Here is a 25,294-nt window from a genome sequence, read left to right as displayed (position 1 = left end):
TGTCCATTGACCATGGCTCCTTGCTCTTCCTTTCTTTCCTTTTTCTTCCTATCCTTGTCTTACAGCTCTCCTACCTGTTCTCAGAGAATTTGCATCCATATTTGCTGGATTTCTTTCCCATGAGAGGTTGAGAGTGAAGAGGTAACCATGGTGGCTGAGTGCTGGAGTGTGTGAACTAATGATTAGAAAAAAACACATTTCTTTTTTTAGAGCTGACTACAGTGGAATAGGATTGGCATTCAAGTAGAGGTGACCAGATAGCTACTATGCATATGGTCAGGTCCTCTTGAAGACAGCAAATCATAAGTATCTGTGAGCAGAATCAAGGAGAAGGCAGGAAATGGGAATAAGGATGCTGAGTTGTGCAGTCCTTGAAAACACGCTGCAGGCATGACAGTGCCTCAGATGTTTCAGGAACTGCATTGCTTAGGCTGAGAATAGACTCGTGGGTACCTTTTACAGAGGAATAATTCTGAGAGGTTCAAGGCTTAGTTTTTTATGCTAGGGAATTTTTTTTAATTATGTGATGGCTCCTGGTTTGTGCATGTAGTCTGCCTGTAGTTTAGATACCTATTTTAGAGTAGGTGAACCCCAGATATACTGTTTGGGCAAGTCAGAACAACACAAAGAGGGAACAGATTGTCTGTCACTTGTCATTGGCACTGTGGAGGAGCCATAAAAAAAAATTACAGAAGTAGAACTGGACATTTTTTCAGATTCTCCAGGTATCATGAAGATATCCTTTGTCTCTCTAAAAGCACCGTGGTCAAAAGATTTTTACTAATTATTTTTATTTATTCTTTTATAGGAATTTACATTTTCTCATCAAACTGACTATATTTTAGAATCCAATTATACACAGGCATTGTGAGTATCAGAAAATGTATATAGTAGATGTAAATTTGATAGTGTAGTTTTGATAAGTAGGAATTAAAAGCATCATCAGGACTTCACTAGCTAATGTGACCATTATTATATAAATAATAATGTTAATATTGCTAATGGACAGATACTGATGCTTGCTTAAATACCTCGAGGAGGGGTATATGCAGCCTACTTGGAAAAACTGAGTCCACCTAATACATAGATTCATTCTTTTTTTTTATGCTGACACCGATAGGGTTTTCAGCATTTATATATTTCTGGGTGAAGGTTCAGCTGTTAACCAAACTTATATCCCTAGGTTATATTCACGTAAGAGGATCTTGGGTTGGAAACCAATCCTAACTTTCTTATGCTCGTTTTTGTTTTGGATTTGCATACAGGTTTATTCCAATCTCTCCATCTCTAAAAGTGTTGACACTCAAGTTACTGAAGTGATAGTTCTGACTACTAACCACCTTTTTTTAGAAATGGAAGTGGCCCTATGACAAGCAAGATGCTGGTGTCTTTTTAATGTGAATGAATTGATGACAAATTGGTAGCCTGCAGGAGGCTAAAGAAGTAGTTAGTAGGTAGGCCTTTTTATTAATATTGTAGAGACTTTCCAGACTCTAACCCTTACATAATGCATACAAATCAAGAGCCATTCTTCCTACAAAGATATGCAGGAGATCAGTAAGTGTACCACATGACTGAACTAAGCCATTATGTGAGGGAGATGACTTCAGCTGCTGTTAGAGTCAGCACCTCAACATGTGACCTTAGTACAGTGCTCTGGCAAAGGGTCTATAAGGATTTGATGTACATATAACATAGGGAATATGAATAAGAACGAAAAAGATCAAGCTGCACTGATGTATAGTATTGATAAAGCTGAGGCTTAGATAGTTGTGTCCTGTTCTGATACTCACCATTCAAAAGGAGTGTAAAAATACTGGGAAGGATTGACAATCAAATCATTTGGTGAGTGAAGCAGAAGTTTTGCAATCTGAGGCCTAAGAAATCAGTTTGGTTTTTGTATTTTAATAAAAGAGGCCGTTGCACTCAACATTTTCATAATTCTTACAACTTTGCACAAGAAAATGAATATAATTTAACATAATGCTTAAGTGTTCCACTGGATATGCTGTAGGAATTAGAAAGGTATGGTTTTCCCCAACACTTAATGGCCAAATTACCGTAAGGGGAAGGTGTGTTTTCACTCTCCTTTGAAACACTGGAGTTTGAGCACAAGATTAACAGGATATCCAATATGATAAACTAGTGCACTTCTTTGCTCCAGTTTTACCCCCAATTTCTGGGACCTAGGATTCCTGAAGTCCAGTCTTGTTGGTAAAGACTGAGCTGAAGAAGGCATTCAGTTCCTCTGCCTTTTCACTGACCTGTGTAACCAGCTCCCCCAGTTCATTCAGTGGGCAAACATTTTCGCTGCTACCAACTATCACCCACAAGAATCTCATTGCCACTCAATGAAGCAACCTAAAATCTATCAGTAGGTCTACCATTGGCAGGCCCCTACATCTTACATCTCCATCTGGGAGAAAGACTATAAGGGATTTGATGCCTCTACGTCCTTCTAACTCAGAGTATAATCAAGCCTAGTTCATAAGTAGAAATTACTTGCGGTTTTTGAGACAATTCTGCTTGTGTTTCATGCAAGCATCACTAGTAGTCAAATCTGGTTTCTTTCAGGCATGTGACTTCCCTATTGTCTATGTGATGAAAGTCCATCTTTAAGCCCTTCATCTGGAGATCTCTGATTACTTCAGAATTTGTTGTCCCCGCTCTCTCCCAACAGCATGCTGTTCAGTTTTTCTTTCAGTATCAACTGTTGCCTTCAATGGTGATTTTAAAACTTTTACAATTTGTGTAGATATGCCATTCCAACTTTTATTTTTCCCTCCATCCCAATCAGTCAAAATGGATTTCTTCTTGGCAAGTTATAAATATTGTGCAGTTGATTTCAGTCTAAGATTCAAAGACAAATGTCTTAACAGTAATATATTGAAGTTTAGAGCTATAAAGAGCACTGTATGCATCTGATGATATCATCGCTATGCTCTGCATCAAAGCACAAAGTAGCCTGATTATTCCTTTGTCAAAAATAGTTATGCTTTCAAAGTTTTGAATCAAGCTACCAATTCAACTCTTAATATTCTCCTTCAAGGAGTGCTAAAAGTACTCATGAACAAGCCTTGCCATTTCAGAATGTCAGATCATAGATGGGAAATACCACTGGGTGCCTTCAGTACACTTTTCAAGGTCTGATGATTTTTTGAAATTGATTTCATTTATGGAAAACTACACCAGAACTCAGTAAGTGCTGCATATCAGGGCTGCCTCAGTCAGCAGACACTGACAGACTTCAGATTCAGTGCCACAACAGGTTGCCTCATGCCTTTAATTTTACCTCAGTAGCCAGAGCTCACAAAATGTGAAATAGGATAGGATGTCTGTAACTCTGCTTATCTCCATCTGCCTAATTCCAGATTGTATTCACTCTGGTAATGGGTTCAATGATAAGCATAAATCTCCCATTACGTTGATCAGTCTCCCACCCAAACTTCACTTTTCTGCATTTCACAGTATCATTTATCTGCAAACTCAAATAAAAATAAAAATAAAATATTCCATCTTTGGGTAGCTATTGTGTTATTCAAAAGTAACCCGGAGGTCTAATAATGTCAAACTTGATTCTCTGGAATCAATAAGCATTTAAAATTACTAACTACTCGAGCTGACTCTCAGTTTCAAACATCCACCTGTAATGCCACAGCAATGCCTGAATTACTTCAGTGGGAGTGAAAGAGACATTGACATTGTAGGTGATGTGATAATAAAGTAACAGCAAATAATAATAATTAGTGCTTCTTGCCTCCAAATGAAATTACCTTCCTATTACTGTAGTTAAGTTACTTTGGTGTTAATGACTGATTTCAAAATAAATTATAACATGAACTCCTGTTTGGGTGGGGAGATTCTTTTGTAGAGAATTGACCAGTGGTGTTATGTCAGCTGAACTGAAGCCTCGCGCTGTTGAAAATGCACATAAATTACAGCATCAGGTAGGCACTATAGCTTGAATAAAATACAGTAACAATGCTTCCCACCAATTCCTGACCTACTGTCAAGAGGATTTCACTGTATAGCACCCCCCTTAGCTAACATGACGTAAAATAACAAAGACTTTTCAAGTATAAATATGAAAAGAGGAAAGTTCACAGAATAGTCTTAATGCCAAAGTGTCCGAGATGAGTAAGGTGTGATAAGCTGTGGACTAGAAGGGAGCCACACTACTGGATTATTATGCAGATTTGTGCAATAGTTCCTGTAGTCATTATTCCCACTAGTAGTGACCAGACTCCCTCAAGTCTGTGAATGAAGCTCATTTCTGGAAAGTTTCCTGGGTAAACTAAAATTTGTTGGTTTGTGATTTGTTTGGTTTTTTTTTCCAGGTCTCTCACTTTTTTGTTGGCTGCTCTCCAGGAAGGCACACTGCTGTTAAGATGTAAGTTTTAATCATTTATTGTAATTCTAAGATGCCCTAGGACACCTAACATCTTGCACAGTGTAGATAGGACACCGATTACCTATCTTACCCTCTGCAGCCACAGTAGCTCTACATGCTTACTGATCCATGCACAGTTAGAAATACAAAGGCCGTATGTGTGTTTCTTCTGTTCTAATAAGGATCACATTCCATGTTTTACAGATATGATATTTATGTTAGAAACGTTGAAGCAAATTTTGTATTGTGGGAGTTAAAAGGCAGAACTGACGATGGGTACACTTCATCCATGAAAAAAGTAAGCCAACTACTGAGAATGCAATTGAAGTATTTTGTGCATAATGGTTTACATGGAAAATATGACTGTTCTTGCACATGCTGAGATTTTTTTAATCTGAATGGATGGATTTAGAAGTTTAACATTTTAACATTTATACTAGATTTAACATTGTATTCAATTTAAAAAATAAAGCATGTGGGAGTTATCAAAGCAATACACTAAAAGGAAGAAGAATCTGCATTTAGAATATGATTTGGAAAATGCAGCTTAAAAAACTTGACGTTTCAAACCGTCTTCTCTCCATAGAGAAAATAAAACAATACACACTGTCTTGTCCAAACAAATTCTGCCCAATCTCTTTATGAGTAAAGTGAGGACATTTCCTCCTTTTTCAGTAGAATGACAATCAATATTTAAGCCAAATCAACATCAACACAGACACTGTGTACAACATCTACACAGATAATACAACCTTATAATGAACCTAAAGTAAGTAATAATTTTATTTTTGCTGTTTGATTGACTAGATTCCCGTGCCAGGAACTCACAAGTGTTAGGAGTTTGAAAGAACATAAAGAGAATATATAAACCATGACATATTATTTTGTTTTTTAACCATCGAGCAGCCAAGCTGAATAGGAAAAGATAGAATATATTATATAATACCACAGAGCTACTGCTTTGTCCTGTCTGCACGAGATTTTCTCATCTGGAATTCAGCCATAATTATGAAGCATCTTCGTCACCCTTTCTGATCAAGGAAAATATTTTCTGAAGCATCAGACATAAATTCTGAGGCAATTCCAAGTTCACTCGTTTTTTTACATTCCGTCTTTTCTGTGTAGTAGACAAGGTCTGTATAGGAGAGGCTGAATAAGATAAACTGAATGCAGACTGACCACAATAAGACCAGCAAATTCCCTAAGATGATGACCTTAGGAGAAATACAGTTACTTTAAGAACTGATATTTGTGTTTGGTAAACTTTTGGCAGTTTCTTAATAGTGCTGTGAAGGGACTGAATTAGATAATTTATGTTCATTGGACATTTAATTTGTACATTTACACAACAGAATCTATTTATCATTTTTAGCCACTGCCTACAAATTAAAAAGTAAAAAAACAAAGAAAGACCAAATCAGTCTTTGTGTCGAATTGCTTTTCAGAGCTAGTTCAGCAATAACCTGTTGTTTTGTTGTTCAGAATTACAGATCCTGTTTTGAGCTTGAGAAGAGTTCAAAGGAAGGACTGAATGAGCAGTACCAGATTTTAAACAGCACTTCTCAAAACCACATCGCTCAGCCTTTTAGTGATGATGCCACTTATGTGTTCAGAGTGAGAACATTAACTCGAAACTACAGGTTATTGTCTTTTTTAATGTTAAAAAAAAAAAGTGCGATGGTGTGGGATCAAAATGGAAAAAAATGCCGATGGTTTATATTTTAAATATATTTTTGCTCAGGAATTCCTTTGGCTTACGTGTTTCCAATGTTTCCATTGCTCTAACTCAGAAATTATTCAGGTGTCATTCTTGGAATCCATGACTTTTCCATTTTCTGGACTAGTCTACAAAATAAACACCTGCTACATAATCTGAAAACAATGAGGAAGTTACAGGAAAAAGAACTATACTATTTGTAAATAAACATAGGTGAGCTGAGAATCTTTAGAAATATCCTAGAATCATAGAATTGTTTGAATTAAAAGGGACCTTTAAAGGCCATCTAGTCCAACTCCCATGCAACGAACAGGGACACCTACAGCTACATCAGGTTGCTCAGAGCCTGACCCTGCCTTTGCTTCAATGATGAAAACAGCCCAGCAGCTCTTCTTATCTATTTCAGCTTTTGGGATTTAAAAACAGTCTTTGGAGTCCGTACATATGGTGTAACAGAAAGATAACAGCTAGTGAATATGTTTAATGGATTTTTATTTAATATATTAGATTCTCCTTTTGGTCTTCCCTATTTACTCATTTTTTTGTGGTTTTTTTTTTTTTTTTTGGTGGTGGTGGTGGTTTGTTTTTTTTTTTTTTAAATATACTTGATAGTACCAAAACAAGAAGGCAGGATACTGTGTTCTTTCTCTGTACAGATGATTCAGAGATAAAGACAGAAGTTATCTGCACATTTTTAAAGATTTTGCTTCTTCAGAACCTCTGCTTGAAAGCAAGCAGGGTGTTTTTCAGCCTGCGAGGCCTCACGTGGTGTAACTCCAAGTTCATGCAAGACCCACAGAGCCAGATGCTTCCCTTGTGACTGCTTACGTTCAGTTTGTGCCACTTGCCCCCATCCTGCAGAAATCCTATTTCCATGGCCCCCTGCTGAAAATAAAGGATTTCCATGGATGGAAATGAAAATCAAAGTTGAACATTATCCCATCTGCACTTCACCAGACAATTGAGAGGATTGCTTTGGCCATGCTTACAAACTTATTTAACTATGTAAGAAGTGTTTAGAGAGAATCCTTATATCCCAGCCTTCAGGCTGAAAGTAAACAACGGATAACACCTGCTTCACACTGCAATTCTTGTGGGTTTTCTGTTTCTGTATAAAAGATAGCTGGCGTTGGTGAGGTTTTTAAACCAAATGAACTTCTAACTGCTCCAGTGCTTTTACTTAAAAGAAGGCTTTATTTGTGACTCTTAATCAAAGGAATCTTGCCACTTATTGGAAGAAGCAACTCACTGTGGTACATGCCTATTGAATTTGGAATCATTATGACCACACAGATTACAAGAAATACCTAACAATTAACCAGATGTCTTAAGTTACTGTACCAAGTGACTGTACTGCTATGATGAAATCTGAGCCATTCTTATTGTTGACAGGAATCTAAAAATGATTATATTTTTATTTGCATTCCAGGTCAGATGTTTCTATGGCTAAGTTTTGTTCCTTCATCACACTCAGCATCTTGTTGGTCTGCACCACCTTCTGCTACAGATACAGCCTCACTTAAAAGTCTGAAACACTGAGTGGATTCCCAGAGAACTCAGTCAAGACCTAAAGGCCAGTATCTCACTGATACACTAACAATGTAAAACTTAAAATAGGATGGTGTTTGGGACAAGTGATACATTGCTTATTAACAGATGGTTTTGCAAGTACTTTTTATATCTCTATAATACTATTTAATGTAATTAGTTTCATATACAGAGGGCATGCCAGTCAACACCAGTTTCATATACAGAGGGCATGCCAGTCTGAGCTCCTATGGGAACAGAGCTCTGGTGTGGCTAATAGTTTTTAAGACATTTTCCAGGCCAAGCTAAGTTAAGCTGCAGCTGTGAGCCTCATGTTTGAGTTGGCTTTACATTATGATTTTCACTGACTCAACTAAGGTATCAGCATAACTTTTCAGTGTGAAATCTGATAGAACAATGCAGGCAAAGTTTCTGCTCTGTCAAAGGGCTGCAGCCAATCGAGTTCTGAAAGTGCTCAGCACAGTCCACAGAGGTAATATTGTGTGTTTCTGAAGATGTCTTTTGATGCTACATGTTTTACTTCTGCTAACAAATGCTAATTCTATCTTAAAAATATGTATTTGGATCATATGTTCTCTCAGGCTTATTCACTTCACTTCAGTATACAAATGTTTGTTATAATATAGTTGTAAAAGTTATAGTTGTTGCAGTAGTTACATTTGTTATATCAGTAAGCAGTCATACTTGCATCTATTTTTAACACCATCTGAAGGTGTTAAAAGTGTCAGGCTTCCAGCCTGAATTTTCTTATCGTCAAATGAAGATACCTTGCAACACTTATGCTCTTAATCGTAATTGTTTCATTTCTCCAAAACAAATTATCAAAACTCTACTGGTAAATAAATGTTGAAATTCTTACAATTGCTCTCAACGTTCATCATTTATGAAACTTTTCATAAAGATTATAAAATCTGTAGAAATCTAGCTTGAATATGAACGCATTTTAAATACTGTTACTGATTCATTTTGTGTGACTCATACCCTGTGTATCTCAGTACAGTTTGCACCAAGATGGAAATCAGAAAAAAATAAGTAATCAGCTTAGAAGTTTCACCCCCAGTGACAGTCTGTTCCTACTGAAGCCAACCTTCCTTTAGGCAGGAAGACCTGGCCTGAAGCACAGGTGGGAGCCCTCCAGTTCCTTCTGCAGTGTCTACACATCTGTGTTCCACTTTCCCTGCACATACACCCCACGCATGCAGGTTTGTAGTAACACCTGTGTGGGGCATTCTGCATTTCTCTGGCCGCCACAGTGTTCTCTCAGCTCTCTGCTACAGCTGAAAATTGCTGCTTCTCTACTCTTCACTGTTTCTACACCTGTGAAAACTAAGTAGACAACAGCATTTCCCACAGAGACAGAAAAATCAGACTGGTCTTTAAACTGATCTCTCCATACAAGCTTAGTAAAATGTTATGGCGTTGTCACAGTCAGAAAGATTAGTACAGTAGAGGCAATACTGGAGTGGAATGGAAAAGAACAAAGAGGAAAGGAATGCTCATCTGTCTCCAAGGATCTATGCTCATGGGGAAAAACTCCACAAGTAAGGAATCTCCAACCAGAGATCCTTTCCTAGTGGCAGTCAGCCCTTAAATGAGGTCTAAGAGAGGTGCAGCCAGGCTCCACCCTTTCTGGTCACACAGCTGAATTGCCTTCACTTCTGCTCCCAGGGCTGACCAGGTCCTTTCCCCAGGTATTCAATCAGTGGTTCAGGCCGTGACTCAGTGGTTACCATGCAGGTATACCACTGAGTGCAGTATAGTTTCATAGTCAAGCAACAATTCAGGGTTTTGTTTTTCTTGAAGGAGGTTTTCTGCATTCCTGTTCAGGGCCCAAGTACCTTTCAGTGTTACAAGGCAGAAGTCCCTGAGTTCACACATTACAGTTTTGAGGTAATGGTGCCCACTACTGATCATCACCGCCTTACAGTGACCTTGAATGAAGACACACAAGGTCAGGCTGGATGGAGCTCTGAGCACCCTGATCTAGCTGTCCCTGTTTATTGCAGGGGAGTTGAACTAGATGACCTTTAAGCATCCCTTCCAACTCAAATGCCATTACAAACATAAGATGCCGAGAGCAGAGAAGCAATACCTTAGAGGAGACTTACCCTAAGCACCCTGTGCTACATGCCGAGCCCAGCCCCTCAGCTGCCTAAGTAGCCTACTGCTGAGCACGGAAAGAAGATGCTGGCCTGACTCCTCCCCAGCTCTTTCTCATCACCTTCCAAACTGCAGCCACCGAGGAACAGAGGTCATCGGCAAGGAACGAAGAGGAGCCCGTGAGCTCACGAACTTCGGTTGTCACAGTTTTCAGACAAGGTTTCGATTACTACTGTTTTAAGATACAACCCCATTTTCCTCAGCACCCCCTGATACGGAAGCGGCTTCTGCCTACCAAACCTCTGGTTTGTAGCTACCAGGCTCGGTCCCAGCCGCCAGCCGGAGGAGCAGACGGAGCGCACGGCGCCGATAGCTCGACAGGCACCGCGAACCGTTACCGCCAGCAGTCCTCGCAGCCCGGATGGACCTGAGGCTACACACCGGCACAGCCCTTCCGACCGCAGCCGCTCCCGGCACACCAGCGGCACGGCACGGCGCGCCCCGCCCACGCGGAACCGCGGACCGACGTGGGGCGGGCGGCGCCGGGCAGGCCGGGAGCCGCGCCGCACGCCGGGAGCTGTAGTCGCCGCCGTCCCGCTCCTGGCGGAAGGTGGGGGCGGGCTCGAGCGGCTCCATTTTGCGCCCATCCGAGGGGCTCCCGGCCTGCCTGGCGCCGGCGGTACCGGGGCCGCCCGGGAGCCGCCGTTCGCGCTCTCCCCTCTTCTCCCGCTGCCGCCGTCGGGGCGGGGCCCGCTCCCCGCCTCCCGGCCCCGGCCGCGGGCTGAGCGCTCCTCCCGCGGGCCGGGCCCCGTTCCTCCGCGGCGGCGGCTCCATGGTGCCCGCCGCCCCCCCCCGCCCCGCAGCAACAGGCGGGACGAGGAGGAAGCGGCCCCCGGGGGTGCCCACCGCCCCGCCGCCGGCCTGAGCCGCGCCGCCCCAAGGGAGCAGCCAGCGGGCTCGGGGCGCCCGCGGGCCGCCGGCGATGGCGAACCAGCTGGTGATCCTCAACGTGTACGACATGGTGAGCGCTCGCGGGCCGGGGCCGCTCGGCGGGCGGGAGGGGGCTCTGGGAGCGGCGCGGCCCCGGGCCTGCGGGGCCAGGAACTTTTCCTTTCTCCTTCCCTTCCTCCGACCCGCGCGGGGCTCTGTGCGGGGGTGACGCGTCGCTTATGCTCGGCAGTAAAGTTTGTGTGTGGCTGGGTCGCGCTGCCCGGCTGCGGGATCCGCAGCCTGCAGAGGGGCTCTTCCCCCCCTCCCTGCAGCCACAGTAGGAGCAAAGCGTGAATTTGTGCGAGGAGTTCGTCCTCGTCCTTCAGAGGGTTCCTGCTCTGCACGTGTTGCTGCGCAGGGTGCTGGCTGGGGGTAACCACTGTCTTTGGAAAGTTATAAGTTTCTGAATGCTTTGTCAGTATTTTTGAACTGCTCTGGCATGGCCGACGCTTGGCAGGAATAAAGGAATTGCCTCATCCCGATCTGCGATGCTGTGAGCTCACCTTGGCTTCCCGTGTGATGCCTGGCTGATACCTCCAGCAGCTGTTGTGTTGCCCTGCATGCAGCTGCAAGCCGCTCAGCTGCCATAGTAACCAATGAGGCGGAAGCACCTGTGTGGTACAGCCACGGGATAAGTAATATTAGGGAAATATTATCCCTTAATGCGCCTCAGTAGCTGGAAATTAGATTGTGTGCTACTGGTTGTCCTCTGAGCACTGTTGGGCCTGTGGTGAGGGGCAGGGAGGCTTCACAACAGCATTGAGAACCATGTGGGACAGGCTCTCCTTGAACTACCACCAGTTTTGAAGTGAACTTTTTGTGCTTTGGGAGGGTGGAGGAGCACAGTGTAGGTCTCATGCTGGCAGAGAAGTGCATTGTCTTGCTTGAAAGTGTTGTACTCAGGTGCTTGAGTATTTGCTAGCAGTTGATAGAGAGCTGTCTTGCTTGGACTTAGTTATGCATCTGATTGTTGCCATTGGTTTCTGTGGTAGGTATCAGAGAGAGAAAGAAAACAGCGTCCCTGTCAAAGGATTCCCTTCCACTTCCCGTGCCTGGATTCTGTTGCCAGTGAATGCAACCTGTTATATCTGTGTTGGGTTTCCTGTGCTGGAGCATGGGGGGCTAACGGGGACGGGACGGGAGCTGTGACCTGCTGAGAGGCACAGGAACGGGGCCTCGCTCACCTGGCCAAGCACACACATGGGGCCTGTGAGGTGCGGTCAGTGTGTTGTGTTATGGTAGGCCCAAGTGGGAAGGATGTGATGATGGTGGACTTCTTTGGACTACAACTGAAAATTGTGTGTGGAAGAAGCTCTTGTAGTCTTAAAAGAGCTGGTTTTGTGTGCATTAGTTATAAATACTTGTATGGAGAAAGAAGCAAGGCTTTAGTTCCAAGGCTGTTACACAAGCAATTACCTGTGAAGTCAAAGGCATGGCACGCCTCTGATGTGGGAGGTGCAGCGACCTTGGCTGTGAGAGCCGTCCTGGGGAGGCTGCAAGGAGCCACGGGCAGCAGCAGGAGGGCTGTGCTTTCCCTTGGGATGTGCCAGGGCTCAGTAGCTGTGTCTCTGTGTCAAGGAGAAGGAGAGTCTGTAGGCCCACCGCCTGTGGAAAGAGCTCGTTCTCCAAAAGAAGCAGGCCAGCAAAGCTATCTGTGGGTGTTTGGTCAGATTGGGGTGCTTGTTGAGTGCTGGTCTGCAGCTGTGGTATCTGCTGAAGCTGAACATCACCACAAATTATATATAGCACGAGCTGAGACACTAACTGGGGGATATTTATTTATCCCACCTCAGCTATAGCTGTTTTATAATTGCATCTGTGTTATTTGATTGCTAAAGAAGCAGATTTCTTTTAAACAGGAAAGAAAAGCTAAGGATGCCATAGTGTCTGAGGGACACCATCAGCATGCAGCCTTGAACTCTCTCAGTCTGTTTTATTCTTGCTTGAAGCAGGTACCTCAGTGAAGCCTGGCTTCATGTGCAGTGTTAGTGTTACCACTCTGAGAGCCCGCTGAAAGCAGTGGCATGTTTCAGCTGTTTTGGGGTTATGTTTGTTCATCGGGTGCCTCCAGTTGTGTACCAAGGCACTCAGGTTTACTTTTGGCTTCTGACATTTCACAGTTGTGGCTTGGGGTGTTCAGGTATTTGGCTTTTGTGAGAAGGGAGTTCTTTATTTGGTGGGTGTGGGTATTTTTTGTCCCATTCTTTTTTAGGGGATGTGTAGGGGGGGCACAAGAGAGCACTATTTGTCACGGAATCAGCACTATTACAACTGCAAAGACTGTACAGACAGCTTGGTGTCAGCCTGTAGCTCCATCTCGAAAACAGCCCCTTCCATGCAGGGACTGCAGGGTATTGCTGCTGTTCAAGTCTGCACAGGACCAAGTTGTTTTGCTTTGTAGCATATACGCCTCACTCGATAAGGAGAAAGCCTGGGGTAAAACCGAAGGGTGAAGAGGTTCAAAGTTTATTCACTTGTATGGTAACTTTACAGAGGGAAAGAAACTTAAGGGCATATTTATGTGCAGTAGCTCACGCCTTCAGAAATGCTTTCTGATCATTAAAAGGGCCATGTGAAGACCAATAGACTGTGCTTGGAGCTGGAGTACTTTGTATCTTCATTATCACAAACCGCTGTCCCTGTAGCAGTATAGGTTTTTTGAGCCCGAAGTAGCATCCTATTTTTCCACGTCAAACGGAGGCGTTAACGATCTGAACTATTGGCATAGATGAGAGCTCTGAAGAATGTAATGAGGATGCTGTTGAAGCAGTGGGATTAGCGTCTCTGTCAATGCGGTGACGTGACTTTATTATGCACGTAGAAATGTACTTCCCTAATATTTTTGTTTTGATGGTTGCATTAAACATGAATCCCTGTTTCACAAAACGACTTGCTGCAAAATACTGAGGATGTGGGGCTGTGCTCTTAGACATTCTTCTTCTACAGTAAAATTCAGATCAGACTAAACGAAGGGAGTGTTTTGTGCAATGGAAGCGTGAGTGTAGCTTTTGAGATCAGTTTGGGTTTCCAGATTGTAGTGCATATCACTGACGCAGCCAGCTATGTGTATGTCATTTAATCTGTTGTGATCTTTATTTTCTAAGCTGTATGTAATCTTTTCAGCTGTGGCCAAACTCAGTGTACTTTCAGCTGTGATTGTTCTGCATTTCTTTCTTCACCGAGATAAGGCATTTTGTTCAGTGGGAGAACGCGACCGACCTTCCAATAACTGATTCAGATTAAGTAATAATTAGATGTAATTACGGTTCCTAGGGGGAAGGTAATTCTGCCTTACTGAAATTCTTTTGTCTTCAGTTCACCTACTCTGTTCTTATGGAAATACAACGCAAAGTGCTTTTGGCACTCCTTTCAAGCTGCTGACTTGTGTTTAATCTGCTGCCACTGCTCTGTTTCTGTAGTCGGGAAATCTGCATCCCAGCTACCAGTATTGAGCAATGCTCACCCAAGTAAAACGAAGCTTGCTGAACAGCGCACTGCAGCAGCTCTCCATCCCAACCACCTGCCCTGTATGGCTCCACAAGGCAGCTCCGTGTCTGCCTTTCCGTTGTGCTCCCACCTCTTGCATCAGATTTCGCAAGGTTGTAGGAGCAGAGTTGTTTTTTCCTGCCCAGTAACAAACTAGTTTTATTACTTCCAGTGCTTATGGGATATCTCATGTAACTTGTGTCCCTTTGTCAGGCAGCAGATCTGACATGTGTGTGATGGGGAATTATTTGGAACTCAGAGGCCAGACCCAGAATTTTCTGCCAAAATGGCTGTCCTGGTGAGGACCAGAGCTCTGCGGACCCTGTCCACATCTGTTTGAGGTTACGTAGAGCTGGACAACCATTCTCATTAGGCAAGCACACTTTTTGCCTGTGCTGACAAACTTTATGTTGAATATTCCTATGGTTTTGATTGTAAGTATAAATACAAAATTATTTTGAAATGATGAAGTGGACAAGTGTAGAAAATGAGCTTCAGAGGTAGGTTTACATTTAAGAAGCTCTTGAGTTGTTCTAGTTTTAATTTCACTTCAGTGAACGGAATCTATTTTTTACCAGTGCAGTTGGGTAGTTTTAACTTTCACCTTGCCTTCTCTGTTCTGTTTCTCTACACCAAGTAGATCTAGCCCCATGTGTTCCTGGATATACTTGATCTGAGAAGTTGGATTACATACTAATGGACTGTGGCAGCACTTGTTCTTTTCTAGAGAGAGAGAAGGAAACAATTTGTTAAACCCTTGTTAAGGTGATGATGTAGTACAGTCATCCGCATCCCACTAGCTAATGTAGTGATGGATTAACAGAGCCAGCCATCAAGGCCACTTGTAAAGTTCAGTCTTAAGCAAAATGTATCCACAGATCTTAATGACCCTTGGCCTTAAATATGTGCAAGGAGCAAAATCTGTCTGCTGTTAACTCCTGCTGTTAACAAGAATTCCCCCAGCTGGCATGTCTGAAGAAGAGCTTGTCAAATCCTTGGTGTCTTGTTATGCAGATAATTATCATGTCCCGTGCCTGCCAGCACAACTGTGATGTTTGGTGACTGCTAGCAGCTGAATTTGGGGCTGAATTTGGTGGAAGCTAAATACATCCATTTCTGATGCCAAAAACACTGTAGCATTTGGCCCGAACTGTTCTTTTTGCCATTTAACTTTGATTTCATGAGTGGCATCTCACTCCAAAGTCTAGTGGATCATTCTTACTGGGAGAAAAATGGCTTTCAGAAATGTTCATTAAATGCCAGGTCAACTAAAATATCTGTAATTATGTACTAGCTACAGCTAGCGCACTTGACAGCATGACACCTGTCCCCTCGGACATTTTTATTATCAATTATGCTGTTTTAATAGTGACTTCTTATCAGAAAGCACATATTATGTCAACAGTTTGTGTGAATAAGATAGTTTTTTTTTTTTTTTTTTCCTTCCCATTTACTAAATAACTTGCTGAGGGTACTCCCCCTGTCTGTGTCCCCTCTGAGCTGCCTCTTTGCAGCCTGCCCTGCAGCCCCACAGCTGTGTGCATTGGGAGTGGATGACATGGGAGGGAGGATCCCACTGCTGGAGAAATTGACAGGATAAAGATTGCTGGGTTTTGGTAAGAGGTTTCTCTTCCTAGTCTATTTAAGTGTTAAGGACGCATCTGAGAGTTTTTATTTTTCTTGAGCCTTTCTTGGAGATTCATAATATTGCTCTCCAAGGAGCAGTTTGAAAAAGAAAGTTGTGACGTAGCCAAGGAAAGACAGTCATTTTGAGGGTTTCCTTTTTCCAAACTCTGTGTATCTTGATGGTGCTGAGGGTAATTGTTAGCTGACAGGCACTCACCACTGCTACTTTCGAAAAGTAAACAGAAAGCATTGAGGAAAGGGTGTTTTTTTTCCCCCTTTCCAGGAGGTGAGTGGCAATACTACTGAAATACAGCTATGCTTCTTATCATAGAAGTGATCAGCAGTGATAGATTGGAAACACATACTGGAGGTATGCAAAGGACATCTGATAAATGGAGTCAGATATATCAGGAGCTGAATGAGAGTTCAGGCTGTTGTATGCTGTAACAATCAGAAGGATCAGTGTGGTGGAATGGCGATACAAGAGGTGCAATGACAAAAGGACTAGTGTGATAGGAAGGTGTTACAAAAGAAAAAAAAGCTCACCCATCTCTGAAGATCTAGGCTTGCAAGGGAAACTCCACAAGGAAGGAATCTCCAACCAGAGATCCTTCCCTGGTGGCAGTCAGCCCTAAAATGAGGTGTAGGAGAGATGCAGCCAGGCTCTGCCTCTTCTGGTCACACAGCTGAATTGCCTTCACCTGTGCTCCCAGGGCTGATGGGGTCCTTTCCCCAGGTGCTCAATCAGTGGTTCAGGCCATGACTCAGCAGCTCCCATACATATGGTGACCAGCAATCTAATATTCAAAGGCAAAATATAAGCTAATTTCATTCCATTTTAAATACCTCTTGAGTTGCGATCATCTGGTCATAAGCAAAAGTGTGTTCATTATGTAAATAACAACTGGGGTCTGTGTGTAATAGTCCTACATTTGATGTCCTTTCTAAAAAACAACAACATTTTTCTCTTGCAATATCATTGGAGTTGATTCAAGTGTGTACTCTATTAGTGGAAAACTTTAAAGTTCTAACTTGGTCAAAGATTAAAAATAATAAAGTGGATTTCTCCCAAGTATGGGCTCCTTGGTTGACAGACAATGACTAGCAGCACTAAGACATGGAGTAAAAGGTAATGGGATTAACTGACCGTGTATAGTTAATGGCATACACTGTTCCAGTTAAATAAAAGATTGTGCAGTTTTATGTGGTTGACTTTCATGCTTTTGACATGGAGGGATGACTATTTGTCAATCTGCTATCTGATGACAGACCTGTATTGGAAACTAACTGGAGTGGTTTTTGTTCTTCTTTCCTTTTAGTATTGGATGAATGAGTATACTTCTTCCCTTGGAATTGGAGTGTTCCATTCGGGTATAGAGGTGTATGGCCGAGGTACGTACATAACCTGCCTTTTGTGCTTGCACTGTTACTAAAACAAACAAACAAATGTATGTCAGGTAGTGAGGGAAGTCTGGTTCTTGAAACCTGTTTATCAGTTTCCTTTCAGAGTTCTTTGGAAAAAAGGAACACGTGGGTGTCAGTAATTTGGAATCATCCTGCATTCTTGTGTAAAGCTGTATGTGCGGCTACGTAAGAGTATGCAGACTCTTACCCTAGAAATAGCAATATGTAGCTCAGGTTTTGAAACACCAGCTGTATGCTTCATATAAATACAACGAGATCATTTCATCTGTATTCTGCCAGCACTTGTGCAAGGAGTTAATTTTTAATTGTAGAGACTGTAAAGTTTATTTAAAAGGTAGATTGTGCATGCTGTTTATTTAAAAAAGACAGACCTCGGATAAATAGAGCAGCACAGTCTGAATTTGCTAAATGGGTTGTACTGTGGGATGCAGCTTCCTGAGCTGTTTTGGGCCTCTTTCAGTTCCTGCTGCTGCCAAAAAGGGCGTTTCTGAGTGTGCTGTAACACAGGCTTGGGTCTGAGGTCTTCACACCTTCCAGGAAAACCAGCCTGGGATGAAGGTGTTGCTATAAGTAGTCTGTTTAAAAGTAAATAAGCCTCCTTTAGGTTTTTTTTTTCTTTACTGGGATGTGTTTGGAGGTGAGTGGGAACAGCAAAACTGGTGGCATGTGATGCAAAGCCAATGCTGTGCCAAGTGTCTTATGCTGGAGATGTTTCAGTGGCTGGAGCAGTAGCACTGCCATTGGGTTTGCAATGGTGAATTGATGAAATACAATGCTTATTGTTAAAAAATCATTAAAATGTCATTTAATCCAAACCAGAAAGACCTGATTTGTCATAGTGTTGTGCCTTAAACACACTTGTGCTGTGCCAGATACATGTGCCTCCCCTTCTTGTTCAGGTCATGACAGCTTTCTTTCTCATGTTAGAGATCATTTCCCTGCTGGAACAATGACTTGCATTTTTCAAAGTACCTCACACTTTAATTTACCTGTTGTAAAAAAGATTATCCACAGAACTGCATGCTAGATGTGGATGTTTAGTGCAAGTTCTTAGGAAAGGAAGTGTGAAGTCATGCTTAAGGCTTTTTATTATACCTTGGGAGTGGCACGTTGTGTTATCTTACAGACACAGAAGGAAGTTGAAGCATACTGTGATACCTCCATGAATTCTAAGGACTTAACACCAGCAGATGTCGTGTGCTGACTTCAGATTCATGCACGGGTTTATTTTTCTGTTAGAGAAGAGCTTGGGATGGTTAACTGTTGCTTAGCAAGAGATTCAGAAACATATTAGGCTACTACTAGTTGCCACATGTACAGCTGTAGCACGTCATCAGACCTTTGAGGATGCAATACTTTGAATCTCTAATCTAAAAATATGTAAGAGGATTTTTGGAGATCAACACATGTAAAATACATAGGTAGAATTTACAATTTAACTTTTAAATCTTCACTTCTGCAATTAAAACAATTGCATACTTATTAATTAAATCTGCATGCTGATATAGGAAGTTTCTTGTCAGTTTTTGCTGAGGTCGACTACTGATCAACAAAACGACTCGTTGGCAGCTCCTTGCTTTTGTTATCCAAGTGTAAATGTAGCATCTGATGTCTAGCTTTAGATCTTCATGAAGTTCTCATTGACTGGAAGATCCCTGGAATTGATCCACCAGTCAGTGAGGTCTGCTGTTCTTATACTTCATATGGTTTTTGTTAAATCTGAGCTTTCTTTTTCAGAATTTGCCTATGGTGGTCATCCATACCCTTTTTCTGGAATATTTGAAATTTCTCCAGGAAATGCTTCCGAGCTAGGAGAGACATTTAAATTTAAGTAAGAGACATATCTCCTCTTGTTTTTGAGAAAATTACTGTTAAAAAAACAGTTTGTTGCATGGATAGACATGTTGAATGACACTTCAGAATTTCTGACTGAGAAAAGAGTGTTTTCTTTGGTTTGAAAAATAAGTGGACTACAGGTGTACAGTCAGCAAGGAAGGAATCTCATATAAGATGAAAGTAGTGCTGTAAAATGGAATAGAAAAAAATCTGTCTTTCTGGTGGGCAGAAAGATCTTGCCACCCACAAAGGGGTATATTTTGAGCCATGTGAAAACAGTTACCCACCTATTTCATGGAAGCCTGATCATCCTAATTTCTGTTTCTCTTTTTAGAGAGGCTGTGGTTCTAGGCAGCACTGACTTCATGGAAGATGATATAGAAAAAATAGTAGAAGAGCTTGGAAAAGAATTCAAAGGAAATGCTTATCACCTAATGCACAAAAACTGCAATCACTTTTCTTCAGCTTTATCTGAGGTAAACAAACACTGGGGTCTATAGAAAGGTGCGTTCCAGGTGGCTACAGAGCATCATCTCTTTCCTCTCCTTCGGGTTGTTTGGCATAATTTCCAGCATCTTATCTCTGTTACCTTGTGTGAATGTTACCATTTCTTCAGATATTTTGTGTGCTGTGTTCTTGGGAGAAAAATGCAAGCCTGTGCTGCCAAAAATGCTGAATGTTGTTACATGCAGCTTGTGTTCCAGAAGGTCGTACTGCTAATTGAGAGACCCAGTAAAGCAAGTATTAACAGGGTTCCAAAATCTTTACAGACACTTCAGAGACAAGTGTGGGAGACAGAACCAGATGTAATTTCCATTACACAGTGTCCTTGCATTCAAAGTACTTGCTAAAGAATAACAGAGGCATTGTAGTTTCATAGATGATGTTTAGCTTCTGTTTGAGGGGCTTTTGTCAAGTTGTCCCTCTGCCTGTGTCCTGGTACATACCTCTGTGGTCATGCAGAATATCTGACTGTGGAATTGAATGGGCTTGGCATTTCCCTCTCACCTTTGCTTTAACCTTTCCAGTTTGCCAGCACAGACGAATGCCTGATCACTTACATGCTTGTACATACACAGGAGAAACAAACAGTCAGGAACAGGTAACCCAGTACAACGAAGGGAAAGACAGTTGTGTTTTTACTAGTAGTTGCTAACCTGTGCTCGTCAGAATTTATTCTAATGCTCACTGAAGTCTTTCAAACAAGGACTGGCTGTGTTTTCCATGATAAACTTCCATAAAACTCAGCTGCTTTTTATTCAGAATATTTAGTCTTGACAAAGCACAGGCTATACAATGAGTAAGCCGTCATGTCTGATTTCCAGTGGTGCTGGAACATTTTGAGATGATGATTCGTAGATGATTGTGCAATGCTAGTAGGGACAAGTCTGGTGACGTACTGATGAAGCTGCAGTTGGCATGAAATCTGGCCAGTATAGCCAGGCATGTGCTGCACTCATGAACTCATGCTCATGTTGTTTCTGTTTTAACTCATCCTGTTTAGTGTTCAAGCTGGCTATAAACTAGGGATATAATTTCAAGTAAAATGCTCTTCAGTTACAACAGAATAATGCTCTTGCTAGCTGTGATTTATTCCAGATTTGCAGTGGGGTAAGTAATACCTGAAATAAACATGGATGCAGTTAAGTAAAATAGGTCACTTCTTCAGTAGCGTCAACAAAAACATTTAATGGCTGATGTACAGTAAAAATGACCATTTAATGCAACTTTTATGTATTCTTTGAGGAGTTGAAAGCAGCTTTGCATTGTATAGCCACTCTTGTCCTAGTGAACTTACAGTCTGTGTGCTGTAAGATACTGATCTCTTGTCCAAAGTCATCAGAGGCCATCACAGTAAATCATAGAATCCTTAGATATGGAAGAGACCTCTGAGGGCCTTTTAGTGCAACACCCCTGCAGCGAACAGGGACATGCACAACTAGATTGGGTTGCACAGGGCCTGATCCAGCCTTGCCTTGAAAGTCTCCAGGGATGGTGCATCAGTCACATCTCTGGGCAGCCTGTTCCAGTGCCTCACCACACACACTGTAAAAAAATTTTTCCTTATATCTAACCTACATCTACCCTCTCTGAGCTTGAAGCCATAAAAATATCCCCAGTTGCATGCATAACTCCACATAACTGTAGCACTGACACTGTCTTTTTGACTGCTTCATTTCTGGGTGTTTTTTGTTACAGTGAGCACTCTCCTTCAGCTGCTGTTTCTGAGGAATTATTTGTGAATATGAAATATACCTTAACTCATTTATTTTAAAGAAGTTATTCACAAAATGAGGTGGTTGGGCTTATTAGAACTCTAACAATGATAATGGTTATTTTTTAAAATAAAAAATGGAGTATAACCACATGTCAAACTTGCAGTGGGAAAAAAGTGTCTGCAAATTGGGACACTGCTTTTACTGACGGTGGAAATTGTCTTCCTGCAGTTTTGTGTTACAGATAGTCAGATAGTTGTGTTACTTTGTGTTTTGTGGTACAGATAGTCAGACAGCAGCAGCTTTCGCTGATTCTTTACAGTAATTAACATCCATTATTGCTCAGTCCAGAATCTGAGTTAATTTTTTCTTTTCCCCTTTTCCTTTAGATTCTGTGTGGAAAAGAGATTCCACGATGGGTGAATCGCCTCGCCTACTTCAGCTCTTGTATACCATTTCTCCAGAGCTGTCTGCCGAAGGAATGGCTGACTCCCGCAGCCCTCCAGTCCAGTGTCAGCCAGGAGCTACAGGATGAGCTGGAGGAAGCTGAGGATGCAGCAGCATCTGCTTCCTTGGCAAGCTCAGCATCTGGGTCTAGAACTGGACGCCACACCAAATTATAAGTCCTCCTCCAAAGTACTAAATGGTTTGAAATACTTCAGTTTAATCTCTCCAGCAATTGACTTTCTGACAGAACGTGAGAGCTGACTCCAGAACATTGTTTTTATATGCAAAAATGGCTCTCATCAGCCCCTGTTTCAGCTCAGGATTATTTAAGTAGCGAAAAGAATTGCTTGGAGAAAAGGGAAGGATTTTGTGTGAAGCCACCCTTTTCATTTTCACCTGTTTGCTAGACCTGAGTTAACATCTTGTATAAAGTAGGACTTAAATTATTTGTTTACAGTATTGTGTACTGCTGTTTACAAGTCCTATAAGGACTCCTGCCACCATGGAAGAAGAGAGAACGTGAGTTTTACTGGTGTAACTCGAAGGCAGTGGTATGATGCCCTCGCTATGAACTCTCCCCTTTGTTTTCAAGATTTAAGGCAGGTGAAACTTAGATTTCTGAGAAATGCTAGAAACTGCTGAATACTATCCATGTGAACAGGGTACCGTACACTCAAAGTGGCTGATGTAAACAGGTAGATTCCAGGATGTAGGGAGACTGATTTTTGTGTAAGATCTGTTATTGAAGTATGACCTCTACATTCATGAAGCTGAGGATTTTTGCACATATGAAGCGAAATTTCTATCTCATTACACTGCCCATTGATCCCTCACGTTTTGGTTTTTCTTTTAAATTCAGCCATGCAGTTTGCATAGTATCTTCTGTCCACATTTACAGTCTACTTCAACCAGAATTTAGATCTATGAATTACCACCTCTTAAAAACATCAACAGTTCTTTCACTGTTTGTGTTACTTGATTTAAAAGTTGTATATACAAAATTAGTACTTGTATTTTATTTTTTTTAATTTTATTATTATTTCATGTAGTCTGAATAGCATAATACAAGCCATTTATGGTTGGGGAATGGCCTTGCTTCCTGCTGCTGATTTTTGCTTCATTTAAGTTTGTAAACATCAATGGGTTTTGTTTTTGTTTTTTTTTTTTTAAACCGATATATTACCATCTGGTTGTGCATATCTGCACAAATTATAGAGAAATCTTAATTTATTTTCCCACAGTTTCTATCTGTGGCATTAACTTTCCTGTCAGATGTAATGAAGAAAAACCTGAAAATTGCTTATGCACCTGCGTGTTTACACAGCAGAACCTGCTAATCTGCACACGTAATTATGTCTGAAGGTAAGAGATGCTATTTTCTAAAACACAGAAGTATGTTTGCTGGTAGATTATAATTAGAGCTAAATTATAATTAGTGATCAGAATATATAATGGAATGCCTTATTCTTGTTCACTTACCAAGAGAATTAATGGTTCTTCCAGTCATTAGTGTGAATTAGTGAGGTTCTGTTGTACGCATAAGGATACAGTAGCACAAATATGAGGGAGATGAGCTTGTGTATGTTGTAAGACTCGCTGCCTTAAACTGTAACAAAACAACATCTATAAACGATGAGCTCTCCAAGAAGTGTGCGTTACTAGAAACATAAACGATTTTTACAAGCTTTATTTTTGATCTGTTGCTCAGTTTAATTTTTTCATCAAGTGAAATACTGACTCTACTGTTTCTGTTGTTCAAAAGGGGGAAAAAAAATCCTCCTAGGAGGCAAGAATGCTTAATGCTGTGTATTCTCCAGGCCGTGGGTAGTCAGTGCCATGAACCCTTCAGGAAGGTACAGTAGGTTATGTTCTAGTAAGGATTTGCATGATAGCCAACTCAATTAATGGTTGAACAGAGCGAAAAGTCTTTCTTCTGGCAGTTGGGCTGAATCCTTTGGAAGACAGTCTTGAAGCTTTCACTCATCTTCTGCGATGCATTGTAGTGACAGAAAGATAAGCTAGTATTCAATACTGAGGAAAAATCAAGAGGTTTTTTTTTTTTTTTTTCCAGAAGAGTGGGATAGTTGTAGAAGTCTTGTTATCTGTGCTTTGGTACGTGTATTAATGATCTCTTCTACCAAGTGGGAAATGCTTAAGACTGACAAGTCTACCACGATATTTCTTTGGTCTCCAGAAGTTGGACATACTGACTCATTTTGTTTTTCGCTTGAATCTCTGAATTGGAGATGGGTTTTTTGGTTTATTTTTTCCGGTGTGAAAATGAACATGGTGGTCTCCAGTCAGCTCTCAAGCATTACAGAATGAAATACTGCACTACTCACAGCTAAGGTGACAGACTGTAGGAAGGTCGTTCTGTCTCTCCTGTGCAGCTGTAGTAGTAACGTGACTCTCTTGGCCAAGGCAGGTCCTTTATTTCAGCTCAGGGTTGAGGCCACTGATCTAGCAACGTACTGTAGCTCTTCCTAGGTTTTAGGAAAAATAAGTAGAATAAATTTTCATTGCTACCTAACTCTTCTGTACCAAAACCAGCTTTTTAGGCTTCTAAGATATCCAGAGCTCTAGTTCTCAAATATCTACACCTTCATTAACACAACTACAGTATGTACAATGCAAGAAAGTGACAGATCACAGCACAGTTTTTGTTTAGAAGTAAAACTAAGAATATTTTTTATAAAGCAGACTGGAAAGTTTGTAACAATTCATTTTATCAGTAGCTGTACAGATGAAAATACTGTCTTAAACTCCACTTTTTGTTTAAATACATCCATTTGTAAGTCTTGTGAGGAAACTGACACCTGAACCCTGAAGGCTGTTGGGTATTGCATCAAAGCAAGTGGTACTGTAACTTCAATCACGTGCTGTGAACTTGGCCTCCGCTGGATGCCCGCGAGAAGTCACCCTGCCAGCGGTTCCGATTTGTTAGCAATAGAGCAAGTTACCTTTCACCAGCATTACTGCCAAGCAGGGATTACTTTAGTCTACTAATGACCACACTGTGCTAGGACTAGAACACTCCAAAATGCTGTGAGAAAGCTGGACGCCTGTGGAGTCTTTTCCATCAAAACGGGTAGAAAAATAATTTGCTACTTCAGGGTTCTGCTCTGTTTACTTTCTCATTCTCGTTTAGTTTTCTGTAAGGTAATACTTTTGATACGTAATGTATTCCTTAACTCTGTCATTTTATTTAAATGCCATTTTCTGTTCAGCAAGCCAAAAAAATCCAATGTACTGTTAGCGTGCACCAGAAACTTCAGAGTGGCTTGGTAAAAATATACTTGCATTACTTCTAAAATTTGCAATGCAATTCTGATCACTATTGATACATGGTAATTTTCACTGTTGGAAGTTGGTTACAAGCTGAATAATCACTGATGCATTTTGTTTTGTAAACTTGTATTCAAGTTTACTGTACTACATAGTATTTGTATAAAATTCAAAGAATTTTGACTTTTGTTACCTTGTACATGGCAACAAGTTGTCTAGCATCTTAAA

At 41.5% G+C, this 25,294-nt stretch overlaps 3 protein-coding genes across 5 annotated transcripts in view; 2 read left to right on the top strand and 1 right to left on the bottom strand.

Annotated features, from left to right (window-relative positions):
* The window catches only part of CATSPERE (catsper channel auxiliary subunit epsilon), a 27,620-nt gene extending 19,464 nt beyond the window's left edge, over positions 1-8,156 (top strand). The window contains exons 10-15 of the mRNA XM_085219607.1: positions 809-867; positions 3,860-3,947; positions 4,338-4,390; positions 4,595-4,688; positions 5,873-6,030; positions 7,537-8,156. Of these exons, the coding sequence (XP_085075733.1) occupies positions 809-867; positions 3,860-3,947; positions 4,338-4,390; positions 4,595-4,688; positions 5,873-6,030; positions 7,537-7,630 (546 nt within the window). The 3' untranslated portion in view covers positions 7,631-8,156. The remainder of the gene's footprint in view (positions 1-808; positions 868-3,859; positions 3,948-4,337; positions 4,391-4,594; positions 4,689-5,872; positions 6,031-7,536) is intronic.
* LOC146544934 (uncharacterized) overlaps positions 1-11,314 on the bottom strand; it is a 27,962-nt gene extending 16,648 nt beyond the window's left edge. The window contains exons 1-4 of one of the 3 annotated variants that reach the window (XM_085219610.1): positions 10,051-11,314; positions 9,764-9,947; positions 6,149-6,235; positions 4,384-5,525 (exon numbers count right to left, since the gene is read on the bottom strand). In XM_085219610.1, the coding sequence (XP_085075736.1) occupies positions 9,941-9,947; positions 10,051-10,775 (732 nt within the window). In that variant the 5' untranslated portion in view covers positions 10,776-11,314 and the 3' untranslated portion in view covers positions 4,384-5,525; positions 6,149-6,235; positions 9,764-9,940. Of the gene's footprint in view, positions 1-4,383; positions 6,236-9,763; positions 9,948-10,050 lie in introns of those variants that run through there. The other 2 variants (XM_085219611.1, XM_085219609.1) reach the window with 2 other exon arrangements.
* Positions 10,634-25,294, top strand: DESI2 (desumoylating isopeptidase 2). The gene is made up of 5 exons (XM_085219612.1): positions 10,634-10,776; positions 17,177-17,249; positions 19,020-19,113; positions 19,453-19,594; positions 21,724-25,294. Exons 1-5 carry the CDS (start codon positions 10,738-10,740, stop codon positions 21,955-21,957), a joined length of 582 nt encoding a protein of 193 aa, XP_085075738.1. The 5' UTR covers positions 10,634-10,737; the 3' UTR covers positions 21,958-25,294.

This window comes from Meleagris gallopavo, chromosome 2 (assembly GCF_905368555.1).
Source record: "Meleagris gallopavo chromosome 2, MGAL_WU_HG_1.1, whole genome shotgun sequence".
Taxonomy (NCBI): domain Eukaryota; kingdom Metazoa; phylum Chordata; class Aves; order Galliformes; family Phasianidae; genus Meleagris; species Meleagris gallopavo.
Note: the sequence above shows the minus strand (reverse complement) of the source record. Positions and strands in the feature narration are given on the sequence as shown.

Excerpts from the sequence above, each read along its gene's own strand:
- DESI2 (XM_085219612.1), top strand. The coding sequence starts at position 10,738 with ATGGCGAACCAGCTGGTGATCCTCAACGTGTACGACATG. Across the intron at positions 10,777-17,176 it reads TCCTCAACGTGTACGACATG|TATTGGATGAATGAGTATAC; the intron begins GTGAGCGCTCGC and ends CTTTCCTTTTAG. Across the intron at positions 19,595-21,723 it reads TTTCTTCAGCTTTATCTGAG|ATTCTGTGTGGAAAAGAGAT; the intron begins GTAAACAAACAC and ends CTTTTCCTTTAG.